Raw genomic sequence first — 15,435 nt, 5'->3', positions numbered from 1 at the left:
GCATATTTGGGGTTTGGGAATTCTCCCCTGGCCTGGCTCTTGCTGGATGGGCTCTGGGCTGCCAGGGCCTCCAGCCCTGGGGTGCACTGCCAGCCCCGGCCCCAGGCACAGCCGAGCGCAGGTGAGCATCTGGCATTGGTGTCCCTTTTGGCTCTGAAAGGCAAGCAGGCTGCGTGGCTGGGCTGGGTGACAGTGCCACGCTGGGTGAACAGTGGTGTTGTGCTGTCCCACTCACGGGAGCGCTGCTGATGTGGCCTCTCACTCTCTGTTTCAGATCCCATTCTGCAGGTGCCGGTCTATGTGGCAGAGTGAGTGTCACCCGCACTGGGCAGTGCAGGAGGCTCCCTGATAACTGATGGAGCAACAGCAGGAAAGGGGAACCACAGAGAAATGAAATGCCCAGCCCATGCCGTGGCATCACCTTACCCTGACCCTGGTGCTGGCACGTGGCACATGAGGAGGAGCTGGCACCTGCTGCACAGCCGAGGAGCTCTCAGCTCGACTACACACACCAGCATGGAGAGAAATAGAGGGAAATCCCCCTGAAAGCTCAGGGGCAGGCAGGACAGCAAGAGGTCCTTGAGACAGGCAGGGCATCCACCAGCCTGGTGGGTTGGCACTGGGTGTCTGTGGGAAGTGCCAGGACTGACCAGAGTGGGAATTATCTCCTGCCAAATCCAGTGCTGCAGGTGTCCAGGAAAGGTCAAGTCCTGCAGGGACTCACCCTGGAGCAAACTGCTAAAGGGGATTCTGCAGTGTAGCCACTCTGTGTCCTTGGAGGTGCCCAGGGCAGGGAGTAGCTCACGTTTTACCCTTCTCTCGTGCTTCCCAGGCCAGCATTCCTTCCAGACCCCAATGATGGCAGCCTGTACATCCTGGGAGGAAAGAACAAAGAAGGCTTGATGGTCAGTAGGGCTGTGGGGCTGTGGGCATCCTGTGATCCCCTGGGCTGCACAGGTGACTCTGCAGAGGTGACTCTGCAGAGGTGGCTCTGCCCTGCACCTGCTCTGCTCCCTGTGTTGCAGAAGCTGCCGTTCACCATCCCAGAGCTGGTGCAGTCCTCGCCGTGCCGCGGCTCGGACGGAGTGCTGTACACCGGTACGGAGCGCTGGGGCACACGGGACGGCGCTGCCCGGGGCGCCGGGAGCCGTGGAGGGCCAAGGCCGGAGCTCAGCGGGAGCTCCTGGGACAGGCGGGGCTGCGGGGCCTTACAAAGAAGGCATTTTCCTTCTCAGGGAAGAAGCAGGACACGTGGTTCATTGTGGACCCCAAGTCAGGGCAGAAGCAGACCACCCTCTCAGCAGAGGCCTGGGATGATCTGTGCCCATCCAGCCCCTTGCTCTACATCGCACGGACCCGTAAGCCAGTCCCGTGCCCCCGTTGACCACCTGGTGCCAGGAATGGGGCACTGGAGGTGACCTCGTGCCCTGCTCCTGTCCCCAGAGTACATCATCACCATGTATGACACCAAGTCACGGGAGCTGCGCTGGAATGCCACCTTCTCCGAGTACTCGGCCCCGCTCTGCGAGGAGTCCTACCACTACAGTGAGTGGAACTGCAGCAGCCATGGCAGCCGTGGCAGTCATGGCACCCCAGTGCCCACTCGCAGCAGGACTCTGGCTGTGCAGGGGCTGGGGGTGACAGTGCCAGGGCCAGCAGGTCTCAGCTGTGCCCATTGCTGGGGAGAGCAGGCAGCGGCCCATGGCCAGTGGCAGAGCTGAGGGTGACCAGAGGAGACACAGCCGAACTGCTGCATCCCTCATCCTTCTTACTCTCTCCAGAAATGGCACACTTGGCCTCCAGCGGGGACGGGCTGGTGGTGACCCTGGACAAGGAGAGCGGGGAGGTCCTGTGGGCACAGAACTATGGCTCACCTGTGGTTGGCATCTACCTGTGGCACCAGGACAGCCTGCGCCGCCTCCCCCACCTCAACCTGGCCATGGAGACCCTGCGCTATCTGACTTTCCAGTCACAGGACATCCACGTCCTCAAGTGGAGCTACCAGTCCGTCAAGGACTTCGCCTCCACCAAGACCCAGCTGCTGTACGTGGTTCCTGAGCGGTGGCAGCCGGTGGCATTCGTGTTCCCCGTGCTCAGCCACCCTGATCCGTGATGGAAGGTGATGCTTGTCCTTGCCCCGCAGGCCGGCGCTCTACGTGGGAAAGCACGCGACCAGTTTCTACGCCGTGACCTCCCTGGTGCACGGCAGCGTGGCGCTGGTGGTGAGTGTGCCCTCTGCCCCGCCGGAGCCGCCGCGGCGCGTCCGGCCGCCCGGTGCCCCACGAGCTGCCGCGTCCCCAGCCCCAGGGCATCACGCTGGCCAGGATCGACGGCCCCACCACGGACGACGTGACCATGAGGGAGTCCGGGGAGTGCGAGATCATGCCCAGCACGGACGTCAAGTACCCGCAGGGCAGCATCAGCTCACTTCCCAACCAGTGGCTCCTCATAGGTGCGGAGCCGTGGTAGGCACAGACTCACCCACGTCCTGGCTCCCAGACGGTGCCCGGGGAACACCCCAGCTGCTGCTGTGCTTTAGGGACAATAGGCCGACCTGCTCTGCCCTGTGGGGTGAATGGGATTAAGGCTGAGTCACCTTGGGCTGTGGTGACGCTGGCTTGGGACTCCTTTCAGCCCATCCTTGTCCCCTCTACAAGAGTGACTGCCAGATACCCCATGCAGGGATGGGCAGGGACCCTTTGAAGCAGGGCTCACAGTTACCCATGCTGGGGGTCCCATGAGAAGCAACCCCCCTACTCCAGGAGAGCCAGGGCTGCTGGCAAGGGCTGGATGCTGAAACCAAGAGGTGAACTGAGGGTTGTCTCTGTTCCCCTCCTGCCACAGGGCACCATGAGCTGCCTCCTTTGGTTCACACCACGATGCTGCGAGCCTTTCCAGAGAACCTGAGGAAAACCACGGAAACCATCATCCCCAGGGCTCGTCCCTCCAGGACCGTGTTCGACGATGTGAGTGGTGACGGGTGCTGGGTCACTGAAGGGTCTGTGCTGCTTGGGGTGAGCAGTGGGTCCCCAGCATGGGGTAGGACAGGAAGGAAGTCCCAAACCCAAGAGCCCTGTGGTCCGTGCCTCTTGTGTCACCCAGCCCTGGATGTGCGTTGCAGTTCCTGGCCCCGAGCAGCCCAGAGGAGCCAGCTGTGCGCAGCGAGGGGCAGCTCCAGCCAGACCCCACGCCGGGGGAGCAGGTGGAGGTGTACCCCGAGTCTGGCACCTGGGACCTGGTGATGGCTGGCGTCGGCACGGCTCTGCTGGGCGGGGGAGTCCTGGTCCTGCTGCTCACGGTGAGTGCTGGTGGGGGAGGGAGAGGGACAGCAGAGCCAATGCCCAGCGTGGCTCCAGGCTCTGAGGATTCCCATGGTTTTTGTTCCAGAAACTGCAGCGGCAGCACGTGGCCCAGCAGCAGCAGCTGGAGGAGCAGATACAGCTCCTGCAGCAGCAGCAGGAGATGCTGCTCTCGGGCCGAGTCTCCAGGGAGGGCATCCCTGAGGAGCCCAGGGAGCTGGAGCTGAGCCAGGGAAGTGCATCAGAGCTCTGCCAGAGCTCCAGCCCCTCCGCCTGCCTGAAGGACCCTGCTAACGGGACAGTCAGCCCAGAGCCAGCTGTCCCAGTGGCTGCTGAAGGTGGGTGCAGGGGGAATGGCAGGCTGTGGGGGCTTCTGTCCAGAAATGCCAGCACCCAGAGCAGGTGCAGGGATGCTCACAGATGAGGGGGCTGCAGCCCACCTGGGATGGGAGGAGGTGCCAGATCTGCTGCTGGATAAGCATGGGCTACATAAGAGTAGGGCCCAAGAAATGGCCTGATGAATAGAGAAACAGGTGTCCTCCTTACAGAACTAGTGCTTGGAGGCTGGAGGTCGGCTGTCTTCTCTCCATTGCAGATGCAGAACCAGACCTGGTTGTAGTTGGGAAAGTTTCGTTTAACCCCAAGGACGTGCTGGGCCATGGAGCTGGAGGAACCTTTGTCTTCAGGTGGGTGACACTGGGTGCCTCCACTCTGCTCCCTTTCTCCCTGGAAGCCACAGGGATAGCGACAAGGCAGCTCAGGGTGGTGGCCACTGGTTCAGGGACTTTTGAGAGCTCACCCCCTTCACCTTCTTCTGGTCCTCATCCCACCCGTCCTGGAGCTGGGCTCATGGCCCTCATTGACCAGACACTGGGTACACAGGGCAGGTCCCCCTTGCACCCCCTGTACCCGCTCTGGCCCCTCGCACGGTTCCTAGACTCTGGCTGAGCCCCTTTTCCAGCACTGAACTGTAGGGATGTCATTTTCCTACAAAATTGAGACCCTCCATTTCCCAGCTTACACTGGGAAGATCTCTTCCTGTCGGCGATGTGACAAGGCTTTGGGGGTCACAGCAGGGTGACCTACGCTGGGGACCCTTGGGTGAGCGTGGCTGGGCCGTGCTGCGCACGGACGCACCGGGGGCTCTCTGCACAGGGGGCAGTTCGAGGGCCGCCGTGTGGCTGTCAAGCGTCTCCTGCCCGAGTGTGTCCACCTGCTGGACCGCGAGGTGCAGCTGCTCCGGGAGTCGGACGAGCACCCCCACGTCGTCCGCTACTTCTGCACGGAGAGGGACCGGCAGTTCCACTACATCGCCATCGAGCTGTGCTCCGCCACGCTGCAGGAGGTGAGCCCGGGCACAGGGCTGCTGCTGCGGCCCCGGGAGCCCTGCAAACACAAGCCTTGGGCACAAACAGCCTCTGGAGGGGATCCTCTGCATCACCCCCCATCTCGCTGGGGTGGGGTGTCTCTCCAGCCAGCTTGCCTTTGCCCAGTAAATCAGGCTTAGTTCCTCTCCTCCTGTGTGGTTCCAGTACGTGGAGAGCCCCAGCTTTGAGCGCCGTGGGCTGGACCCGGTGTCTGTGCTGCGTCAGACTATGTCCGGGCTGGCCCACCTCCACTCCCTCAGCATCGGTAAGGGCCAGCAGTCCCCCCTCCAGCCTCTCCTCAGCGGGTGCTGCGGGGTTTGGGGTTTGGGCAGCGGCTGTGGGGGTCAGCAGCACATGGGGCTGTGGCAGAGCCCTGTTTGCTCCAGCCCTGCCAGGTGACACCACACCCTCGCTTGCAGTGCACCGTGACCTGAAGCCCTGTAACATCCTCATCTCGGTCCCGAATCGCCACGGGCAGATCCGTGCCGTCATCTCCGACTTCGGCCTTTGCAAGAAGCTTCAGGGGGGACGACAGAGCTTCAGCCTCCGCTCCGGGATCCCTGGCACCGAGGGCTGGATCGCGCCCGAGGTGCTGCAGGAGGCCCCGAAGGAGAACCCTGTCAGTGAGCCATGGCCACCCCTGCCCCGGGTGCTCCTTGGGCCCTTTGTGGCAGTGTCCCCCATGCTGGCCGTGGCCTCAGGTCACTCTGCTGGGGTGCACAGTTGAGAGCTCCATGAGCTAGAGCCAGCCCAGACACAGGCACTTCGCTCCTTGCCAGGGCTGTCCCCATCCCCCTGCCCTTGGGGGACAGTGCCCAACTGTATTCAGCACAGGTGTCTCATAAGGCTCCATTAGTGCTCAGAAATTTGTGGTTGGGAGGTTGGAGGGGCTGTGAGTGGCTGCCAAGGTCCCGCTTCTCCTCTCTTCACAATTGGGGATCTCATTCCCACTGGAAGCAGCTGCTGTAGTGACCCTGGGCAGGGCAGTGCTGGGGCTCATGCTGGTGTCCATTTGCCTGCTGGTGGGACACCAGCAGCCCCTGCATGTCTGTTGGGCTGTGGAGTCCTGAATTCTGGCTGTGCCTCTGGAAGCCCCTTCTCTGTTGGGGACCTGGGGTGGTGGGGCTCCCAGGTAGCAGAGCAGGAACCCCATGCGATGCATTTTCCAGCAGCTCTGCAGCCAATGACCAACTGTCCACATAAAAGCACAGAAAAGTGGGAGGTAAAGGTTTCCTCACCCTTGGCCTGCGGGTCCCACGTGCCCCCGTGTTTTGCAGACCAGTGCTGTGGACATCTTCTCAGCCGGGTGCATCTTCTACTACGTGGTGTCGGGGGGACAGCACCCCTTTGGGGACAGCCTGCGGCGCCAGGCCAACATCCTGGCGGGCTCCTACCAGCTGAGCTGCCTGCAGGAGGAGGCTCACGGTGAGAGCCTTCCCCAGTGACACAGCACCGCGGGGAGGCTCCGGGCTGGGGGCAGCTCCCGCTCCTGGAGCAGGGGCGAGCTCTCTGCTGTTTTGTTTCACCCCCAGACAAACTCGTTGCGAGGGAGCTGATTGTGGCGATGATCAGCTCCGAGCCCCAGCGCCGGCCCTCGGCCCCTCTGGTCCTTGTGCATCCCTTTTTCTGGAGTCAGGAGAAGCAGCTGCAGTTCTTCCAGGTGAGCCTGTGCTGTCCCACCGGCAGTGAATGCAGGTGTGCACTGAAAAACCTGCTGGGAACTGCTGCCGTCAGGTCAACATGCTGCTTGTGAGCTACTCTTAGGAGGTGTGGGGTCCCTGGGTGTCTGTGCCACCTCGTGCAGAGCGAGGGCAGTGCCATAACGACCTCTTGGGCACATAGGACGTCAGTGACCGTGTGGAGAAGGAGCCAGCCGAGGGACCCATCGTCTCAGCCCTGGAGTCGGGGGGACGGGCAGTGGTGAGGACCAACTGGAGGATGCACATCTCCCTGCCGCTGCAGATGGGTGAGCATGGAGGGGCCAGGCTCATCACTGGGTCCAGTGAAGCAGGTAGGGACTGGGGCTCCAAGGGCTGGTGGTTTTATTGGCCAGCAGGCACCTGCTTGTGCCCAAGAGCCGACAAGCGGGGCAGGTAAAGGTGGCAACTCTTCCATGGGAGGCCACAGTGCAGCAGGGCTGGGGCTGGCACTACAGGGGCTGTGGCAGCCCCCACCCCGGCTGTGTCCCCCCTCACTCCATGTCTCTCCTGCTGTCCCCAGACCTGAGGAAGTTCCGCACCTACAAGGGGGGGTCAGTGCGTGACCTGCTGCGGGCCATGAGGAACAAGGTACAGCCACCCAGCTGCCCCGTGGCCCTGCCACCGCCACTGTCCCCGTCCTCCCTCACCTCGCCCTCTCTCCTGCAGAAGCACCACTACCACGAGCTGCCGGCCGATGTGCGGGTGGCCCTGGGCTCTGTCCCCGAGGGCTTCGTGCAGTACTTCACCTCGCGCTTCCCGCGGCTGCTGCTGCACACGCACGGGGCCATGCGCGTCTGTGCCCACGAGCGCACCTTCCACGCCTACTACTGCCAGGGCCTGAGGGGCGACGGCGCCTGAGGGCCACGGGTCCTGCCCGAGGGCCACGGGTCCTGTGCAAGGGCCACGGGTCCTTCCTGAGGGCCACGGGTCCTGCCCGAAGGCCACGGGTCCTGTGCAAGGCCCACAGGTCCTGCCTGAGGGCCATGGGTCCTGTGCAAGGGCCACGGGTCCTTCCTGAGGGCCACGGGTCCTGCCCGGGGGCCACGGGTCCTTCCTGAGGGCCACGGGTCTTGCCCAAGGGCCACGGGTCCTTCCTGAGGGCCACGGGTCTTGCCCAAGGGCCACAGGTCCTGCCTGAGGGCCACGGGTCCTGTGCAAGGGCCACGGGTCCTTCCTGAGGGCCACGGGTCCTTCCTGAGGGCCACGGGTCCTTCCTGAGGGCCACGGGTCTTGCCCGAGGGCCACGGGTCCTGCCTGAGGGCCACGGGTCCTGCCTGAGGGCCACGGGTCCTGCCTGAGGGCCACGGGTCCTGCCTGAGGGCCACGGGTCCTTCCTGAGGGCCACAGGTCCTGCCCGAGGGCCACAGCCGCTGTCCCCGGCCAGGCCCTCTCTCATCGGTGTCCTGCTGCCAGGCCAGGCCGGGGCTTCGCAGGCCGGGCACGGGGCAGCAGAGCTGGGCACACCTGGGGACCCTCTGGGCAACCACCTTAGCGAACACTCACAGTCAGACTCAGGTGTGAAGGCATTTGGGTCAGAAAACAAAGACGTCTCGGGTGGGCGCAGTGCTTGGAGAAGAGGAAAACACATTGTGTTTTCACAGCGACAGCCAGAGCAGGGCCCTGGCGCAGCTGCCCGGCTGCCATCGCTCCTGGGGGACATTCACCAGGGACACAAAGCTTTGTCCCGCGGGTTCTCTCCTGTGCCAGGGGACGCAGCTCCTGGAGCTGTGCCCAGGACCAGGCCCCCAGGCCTGACACTGGAGCTGTGGCTGGGCCCGAGCAGCCGCCCTGGGGCTGGGACCTGCCCCACCATGAAAGCGTGCATCTCAGCTGGGCTCAGAACAGGGTTTCTGAGGGCTCCCAGCAGCCTGTACCTGCGCCAGGCCTGGTGGCACAGCAGTCCAGGAACAGTTGTCTCTGGGCACAAAGGAGGGATTTCCTCTCTACTGGGATCCTTCCCTCAAAGACAGGCCTATGCCTGCAGCTCCCCCAGCCTCTCCTGCTGCGCAGGGCAGGTATCCCATGGGTGCTGTGGTTCGTGGCATCCCCGTGGGCATGTGTTCCCTGTGAGCCAGCCTCCAGCACCAGAGCTGAGCCCATGGGCACAGTTCCTCTGTGGAACAGCAAATCATTTTGTACAGTCCGATTCCTGTGTGTGCTGGGGTGTGGGATTTTGTTACACAGGTAACAGGGTTTGTACCAGGTTTCTTTTCAGAATATATTTATACAAGATGTTATAAAAATTAAAAAATAAAAACTAAAAAGCTTCTTCTGCTTAAAAACAAACTGGCCTGAGAGCATCTCTAGTTGTTGGCAGGGGCAGTGGTGGGAGAGCAACACAGCCAGGTCACTGGGCTCCTGCAAGATTCTGCTGCCTGAGAGGACTTGTGCTGATTCTTTAGCCATAATTAGTCATTGAGCCAAGGAAGAGGCAAGCCCAGCCCAGGGCTGTCACTAATGGCAAGAGGATGCCCCATTCAGAGGGGAAGCCAGAGAGGTGCTGCCCCCTCTCTCAGTAAGGCAAAGGGAAGTGAAACAGCCTGGATGCTGTGTCAAACAATCTTTATTCAAGTTATGCAATATACAAAAGTTGAGGTTTCATGGAGTTTTAGTATTAAAAGGCCGATTGCTCAAATCTCACCCTGGGCTTGTTCAATACTTTACCTGAGCTTCTACCAGAGGAAACAAAGCCCAGAGCACAGGCACCTCACGTGCCAGCCCTGCTCCCTCAAGAGCAGGCCCAAGCACCTCAAACGAGAGGGCTGGTTTGGAACTGGGTTTTTGGCTTTGGGAAATTAGAACAACAGACTAGGTAGGGAATTAAAAAATACACTTTGTTAGGAACAGGAAGCAAGAAACCTTTGGGCACCAGTCAGTGAACAACACCATTCCCACAGCAGCAGGGGCTTCCTTGCGGCAACGAGCCCAGACCCAGGAGTGGGAACCCAGCTGGGCCACGGGAGAGAAACTGCCAGACCTCTCCCTCCACAGCTGGGCAGTTTGGCACAGATGTCGAGTCCAGCAAGAACAAGGTCTAAGTGGAAGATTTCACCCGGCCCGAGCCAGACTTGGAGCTGAGGAGCTTCTCCACCATGGTGCGGGCGTAGCGCAGGCGGCTGGCCAGCTCCCGGCAGCAGCCGTGCTCCTCGATCAGGCTCAGCTTGTACGTGCGGAAGTCCCGTTTCTCATCTATGTATGTGACAGCAGCCATGAGAGGGCACAGGATGACCTTGGTGTGGTCCTGGGGGGAGAGAACACACGGTCACTGAGCGCTGTGCTCCTTGGGGCAGCATTTCCTCTGGATGAGCCACCTCGGCAGCGCCCAGAGCGTGTGACAAGGTCCCTCTGTAGAATTCCTTCAAAGTGCAGCAAAGGGCAAGAGCTGGCTGCAGCAGCCAGCCTGCTGCTCCAGAGCACGGCCCCTCACCAGCAAGGAGAGTCTGGGGGCCTTAGGTACCAGCACAGACAGCTCCCAGTGCCGGGCTCCCTGGGCAAAGCCTTGGCTCAGGCCATCCCCTCCTGCCACTGTCCAAGCAGCACCACATGCAAGCACGGCCCTGCACAGAGCCTCACCTGGAAGAAGTTGATCTGCACAGTGCCGTTGCTGAGGTGCAGGACGATGGCACTGCGGGTCCGGAACCAGGTGCACAGGTAGGGCAGGCGGGCCAGCTCGTCCCCTTCCCGTGGCGTGATGTTCGCCCCCGCCTTCAGCAAGTGCTCACTCATGTAATTCCGGAAGTACTTCAGTAGTGTTATCTGCAGAAGGGATGGGCTGTGAGGGGCTGAGGGTGACCCCAGGCACGGGGGGGAGTACAGGGACTGCCATCACAGTCCTAGACCCTCCTTACATCTTTCAGAGCTTGAGGTGTCACTGCAAAAACTTGTGGAAATCCTCAAAGTTAACTCTGACTGTGACATACCAGACTCGCTTTGCTGAACACTTTGGTATATGCAAGTCATGTGAGCACTTAAATTTCTGTGAAAGTGCTCATAAATGAGCCTCAGATAGCAGTTAGAGCTGCTAGTGTCCATCTTTGGGACCATGTGTCACCAGCTAGAGGAAACTTGCAAAGCGCCAGTGATCTCCAATAAGCGTTTCTTCCTGGAACCCACCCTGCCATCAAAACCTAAGGGTGGCAGGAGTCTCAGCACCCCCCCAGCCAGGGCTCGTGTCCCGAGGACTGACCTTCTTGTTCAGGGCAGAGGGGTAGGACCTCACAGTAAAGTAGGACTCGGTGTTGTTCTGCTCAATGTACTGCAGGTTGTCCCCGTCGTTGTACATGATGAGCCGAGTGGAGTCATTGAAGAGAACCCCAACGCTGTTGTCACAGAGCTGGTAACCTGCCCAGAAGGGACCCCATGAGACCCCCAATCTCAGGGGACCACCGGCAGTGGGAAGTACCAAGGCAGATGGTTTATCCCCCAGGGATTCCCCAACCCCACCCCACCATGTCCCTGCCAGCTCTGCTCTTTGGGGAGGTCTGGCTGGCACTTTTCCACCTCTGGATTTGGCATCTCCCTTCTTGCATCAGCTGCTTCACAAACAGCTTCTGCTGCCACCATGGATCCCTGTGCAGGCTGGGGAGAGCTTGGTCATCTCAGGCACAGGTACCATTGTCCACATTAAAGTGGCCAAGGCTGATGGTCAGTGACCACCACGGCTCTGGATTCCTGGGGTATGTGGTAAGATTCCTGGCAGTGGTGTTGGACACACACACTGGAATATGGTGATTAAAAACCCAGACCTAGGAAATGCCCAAATCCAGGCTTCTCTCCCAGCCCCCTCAGACACAAGGAAAGCCAGAAATATGGTATTTACCGAGTCCATATTTATCCGAGTAATCCACCCATTTGCTAACCCAGAAGATGGGAATGCAGGCTGGGTCCTCAGCTTCTTCTGCAGGAAGAAAGCAGCTTGTTAGGAGATATTTCCCACAGGCTGTGCACCCCAGAGGCCCGTGGGCTGCCCCAGGCTCACCTTGCCTCACTGCTAGTCTCTCAGAGGGCTTGGCTGCGTTGACTGCAGTCAGCTGCTGCAACATGTCAGCCAGGTGGCAGCTGACAGCATCTCCCACCTCCCGCAGCCCCGCCGCTTCCTCCTTCTCCGGCAAGGGCTCCTGTGCAGGGCTGTCCAGTCCTGGGCCAGAGAGAGAACAGTGTGAGGTGTGACCAGGACGAGGTTTCCAAAGGCACCAGACGTACAGACAGCACCTGACACACAGAACAGATCATGCTGGAAGGGACCATGGTGGGACGTGAGCAGGGTAATTCCAGAGCACAGGATGTGTCCAGAGGATTCTGGAATAGCTCCAGTGAGGGAGACTCCACACACCGTCTCTGGGGAATCTGTTCAGTGCTCGGGCACTGCACAGGTCTTCCTCACGTTCTGGTGGAAATTCCCGGGTGTCAGTTTGAGCCCATTACAGAGCTGAAGCAAATGCAGCGCTTCGTCCCGGGCCGAGCAGGGAGAGCCCCCTCGCCCACAAATGCTCTGAGTTTCCACGAGGATCAGGAGAGGATGAGAGGGAGGCACTCTGAAGGCTGTGGATGCTGCTGGAGGCCAGGCAGGCTCTGTCCAGCCCTGCAGCCCAGCCTCACCTGGGCACCCACACCCACCTTTGTTGAGCGCGGTCAGCGGCTTCCGCCCGCCGAGCTCCAGGCTGCTGGGAGCCAGGGAGAAGCGGGGCGCGATGGTCAGGCAGCTGGTGGGCAGGCGGCTGGGGAGGTACCCCGAGGTGAAGAACTCGTCGTTCAGCAGCTCGTCAATGGTCGGGCGCGTGGCAGGGTCCGACCTCAGCATCCTCTGGATGAGGTTTGCAGCCACAGGGTTGATGTGCTGAGGGACAGGTGGAGTTTAGAGACGGCTCAGGGGACAATGTGCACTAGTGACAAGTGCACAGAGTTTACAGCCCAGGGAAGCTCCACGTGGAGCAGAGCTCCAGTGCCACATCAGGCAAGTGGGACACGAGCCTGGGGAGGCAGAATTGGGTACCACAGAGAACTGGCTCCTAACAGCACCCAAAGCCTGAGGTCAAATTACTTGAGCAACACCAGCTCATCTGCAGTGGGATGAGCTGGGGACCTGGCCCAGACCTCACGGGCTTGCCCATGTCCATTCAGCCCCACACATCAACAGCCCAGCTCAGATTTTTGCTGGACTGGGGGGCAGGGAGCTGCTGGCTCCCCATGAGGTTCACACCACCCCAACCTGAACCAGCCCCCCAGCACTGCTGGGTGAGAGCCCACGGAGTGCCAGACACACAGGCTGCAGCAGGAGGCTCAGCAAGCACCACTGTGAGCCAAGCAGATGCCCCATGGGAAGCAGCATACCTTGGGAATGGTGTACTCGTTCTTCTTGATCCGGATGTACGTATCCTTTAGACAAGACGTCTCAAAAGGCGGTTTCCCCACCAGAAGAGTATACCTGGGCATTCCCAGACAAAAGGGTGTCAGTTTTGCACAAGAGACTGAGCTTGTGCGTAGGAGCGACCATGTCCTAAGCACAGCCAGGGGCTTTCCTGGCAGAGGGAACACGCTTAGCATTAGACACACTGACAGCTACGTGTGCTGTGCCTGGATCCTGTCCCCTGGAAAGGGAAGTTGGGATCTAGCACCCTGCAGGGAAAGTTTCAGTTGGGGAAGGTTGGGAGCTGCCTGGCAGCAGGACTGGCACTATGGGGACAGTGACCTGGAGCTTTGGATCACACTGAAGCTCAGAGGGGCCAAGGAGACCAGAACCCATCCCCACAGCCTCTGAAAGGCAGTTTGACTCACATGATGCAGCCAATGGACCAGATGTCCACCTCGAAGCTGTGCCCCTTCTTGCCCAGCACCTCTGGGGCGATGTAGTTGGGTGTCCCACACAGGGTCTTCTTGCGCTCCCCATCGTACTCTACCTTGGTGGCCAGGCCAAAGTCACCTGCAGGGACAGGGAGACGGGAGATGCCCAAGATGCCCTGGCTGGCTGGTCCCTGGGCGGGGGTCCCTGCCACTTACCGATCTTCACCTCCATGTCGTCGCTGAGGAAGAGGTTGCCCAGCTTGAGGTCGCGGTGGATGACGCGGTGGCTGTGCAGGTACTGGCAGCCCAGGATGGTCTGGCGCAGGTAGTACCGCACCTCGGGCTCGCTCAGCGCCTTCCGCCGCTTGTGCAGCTCCAGCAGCGACTGCGGGGGACGGTCGGTCAGTACCGGGGCGGGGGTTGCGGGACAAGGATGAGATCAGAACCGCAGGACGCGGGGAAGGGGACAGTCCGCACCCGGGGACACCGACACCCGCCCCCCGGCCCCTCACCCTGCGGCGGCAGAGCTCCAGCACGACGTAGACGAAGTCGTCGTCCTCGAAGAAGCCCTGGAAGCCGACGACGTGGCGGTGGGAGAGGCTGCGGTGGATGGCGATCTCCATGGACATCTTCTCCTTCTGGTGCGGCTTCACCAGCAGCGACTTGGGCACCACCTTCCCCGCGAACACCTCGCGGCTCTCGGCCTCGGCCAGCTCGTAGCACCGCGCGAAGCCGCCCTTGCCCAGGAACCGCCCGCGCACGAAGCTGCGCCGGGTGCGCGGGTCCACGAGCACCTTGGGCACCTCCTTCCCCGCCGCCGCCGCCGCCGCCGCCGCCCGGGCCGGCTCCGCCAGCGCCGCCGGCCGCGCCGCCTTCCCGCCCGGCGCGCTCATGCCGTGTCCGCGCCGAGCTGCGCTGGGGCACCGCCGGAGCGCGGCTCCCTGCACCGAAACAGCGGCTGCCGGGGCAGCGGCGGGTCCCGCTGACTGTACCGGTGCAGCGGCGGGTCCCGGTGCAGCGGCGGGTGCCGTGTCCCTGCACCGGTGCAGAGGCGGGTGCCGGTGCCGGTGCCTGTGGCGGTGCGGGGCGGTGCCTGTGCCGGTCCCTGTGCCGGTCCCTGTCCCTGTGCCGGGGCCGCGCTCCCCGCTCTCTCTCTCTCTCTCGGTCTCTCTCTCGGTCTCGCCCCGGCCGCGGTTCGAAGGCGGCGCCGGGGCCGTTACCGCGCGCGGCCGCTCCCCATTGGCCGCACGATTTAAAATCCACGCGCCGCGCGGGGCACCATGGGAGCCGGGCGAGACACGCGCCCGCGGGGGCGGGGCCGGGCGCGCTCGGACACGCCCCTCGCGGCGCGCGCGGTGTGCGCGTGCGCCGGCGGCCGTTGGCCGCGGCGCGCGCGAGGCGCGCTCCCGCCGGCGAGCCCCGGGACGGGCGCGGCCCCGCGGGACCCCCCGAGCGCGGGCACGAGGCGCTCCGCCGAGGACATTCCCGTGGGATTTGCAGCCGGCGTGGGTTTCCCCGGAAGAGGCGCTGCGGCGGCACCGCCCGCTCCCCGCGGCTTCCATGTCCTGCCGGTTCCCGGCGGGATTCCCGCGGCTGCCCCCGAACCGCCCGTGGGCCGGTTTTTACATCGTAGGCACCCCCCACCCTGCTGCCCCTCGGGTGACGGTGTGGCAGTCCTGAGGGGCTGTCCCTGCCCTCACTGCCCCCCGTCCCCCTCACCCCACGGGCACGCTGCCCACTGACACCAGCCCCGGTCCCCCAGCCCAGGTCGCCCAGCCCAGGGTCCCCAGCCCAGATCTCCCAGCCCAGGTCCCCCAGCCCAGGGTCCCCAGCCCAGATCTCCCAGCCCAGGTCCCCCAGCCCAGGATCCCCCAGTCCAGATCTCCCAGCCCAGGTTCCCCAGCCCAGATCTCCCAGCCCAGGTCCCCCAGTCCAGGTCTCCCAACCCAGGTTCCCCAGCCCAGGTTCCCCAGCCCAGATCCCCCAGCCCAGGTTCTCCAGCCCAGGATCCCGCAGCCCAGATCTCCCAGCTGAGGTTCCCCAGCCCAGGGTCCCCAGCTCAGATCCCCCAGCCCAGGTCCCCCAGCCCAGATCTCCCAGCCGAGGTCCCCCAGCCCAGGTCTCTCAGCCCAGGGTCTCCAGCCGAGAGTCTCCAGCACTCCCGGTGCTGGCTCCTGGCCCCCCCCCCCCCCCCGCCAGGAGAAGTGACCGTGGGATGCTCCCGTGCCTTAACTCCACCACCAATGCAAAACGACCCAAACCCAGACAGAAGCAGCAGCGGTGCCTCAG

At 62.5% G+C, this 15,435-nt stretch overlaps 2 protein-coding genes across 2 annotated transcripts; one reads left to right on the top strand and one right to left on the bottom strand.

Annotated features, from left to right (window-relative positions):
• The first annotated feature begins 296 nt into the window (after positions 1-296).
• On the top strand, positions 297-8,652 carry ERN2 (endoplasmic reticulum to nucleus signaling 2). Its single transcript, XM_053957695.1, has 21 exons — positions 297-308; positions 833-905; positions 1,026-1,098; positions 1,236-1,358; positions 1,444-1,545; positions 1,782-2,043; positions 2,144-2,222; positions 2,302-2,452; positions 2,845-2,966; positions 3,122-3,298; positions 3,388-3,637; positions 3,895-3,985; positions 4,455-4,644; positions 4,832-4,931; positions 5,086-5,285; positions 5,944-6,091; positions 6,199-6,326; positions 6,509-6,632; positions 6,887-6,954; positions 7,033-7,393; positions 7,714-8,652. The coding sequence occupies exons 2-20, from the start codon at positions 903-905 to the stop codon at positions 7,222-7,224; spliced, it is 2,583 nt and encodes an 860-aa protein (XP_053813670.1). The 5' UTR covers positions 297-308; positions 833-902; the 3' UTR covers positions 7,225-7,393; positions 7,714-8,652.
• Positions 8,653-8,911: 259 nt separating this feature from the next.
• PLK1 (polo like kinase 1) lies at positions 8,912-14,429 on the bottom strand. The gene is made up of 10 exons (XM_053957697.1): positions 13,659-14,429; positions 13,363-13,531; positions 13,141-13,285; positions 12,697-12,790; positions 11,983-12,202; positions 11,345-11,503; positions 11,186-11,263; positions 10,553-10,707; positions 9,940-10,122; positions 8,912-9,607 (listed from the first exon to the last, which is right to left on the bottom strand). The coding sequence occupies exons 1-10, from the start codon at positions 14,037-14,039 to the stop codon at positions 9,401-9,403; spliced, it is 1,791 nt and encodes a 596-aa protein (XP_053813672.1). The 5' UTR covers positions 14,040-14,429; the 3' UTR covers positions 8,912-9,400.
• Positions 14,430-15,435: the final 1,006 nt, after the last annotated feature.

The sequence above is a fragment of the Vidua chalybeata genome, chromosome 16 (genome assembly GCF_026979565.1).
Source record: "Vidua chalybeata isolate OUT-0048 chromosome 16, bVidCha1 merged haplotype, whole genome shotgun sequence".
Classification (NCBI taxonomy): Eukaryota; Metazoa; Chordata; class Aves; order Passeriformes; family Viduidae; genus Vidua; species Vidua chalybeata.
The sequence above is the reverse complement of the archived record's forward strand: the minus strand, read 5'-3'. Positions and strand labels throughout refer to the sequence as shown.

What these genes read in the sequence shown, in the direction of transcription:
- ERN2 (XM_053957695.1), top strand. An exon ending in CCTCCACTCCCTCAGCATCG is followed by an intron (nt 4,932 to 5,085) that starts GTAAGGGCCAGC and finishes CCTCGCTTGCAG; the next exon opens with TGCACCGTGACCTGAAGCCC. An exon ending in TGCGGGCCATGAGGAACAAG is followed by an intron (nt 6,955 to 7,032) that starts GTACAGCCACCC and finishes TCTCTCCTGCAG; the next exon opens with AAGCACCACTACCACGAGCT.
- PLK1 (XM_053957697.1), bottom strand. Translation starts at nt 14,039, where the DNA reads ATGAGCGCGCCGGGCGGGAAGGCGGCGCGGCCGGCGGCGCTGGCGGAG. An exon ending in TGGTCCATTGGCTGCATCAT is followed by an intron (nt 12,791 to 13,140) that starts GTGAGTCAAACT and finishes GGGAATGCCCAG; the next exon opens with GTATACTCTTCTGGTGGGGA. An exon ending in CTCGGATAAATATGGACTCG is followed by an intron (nt 10,708 to 11,185) that starts GTAAATACCATA and finishes CCTTCTGGGCAG; the next exon opens with GTTACCAGCTCTGTGACAAC.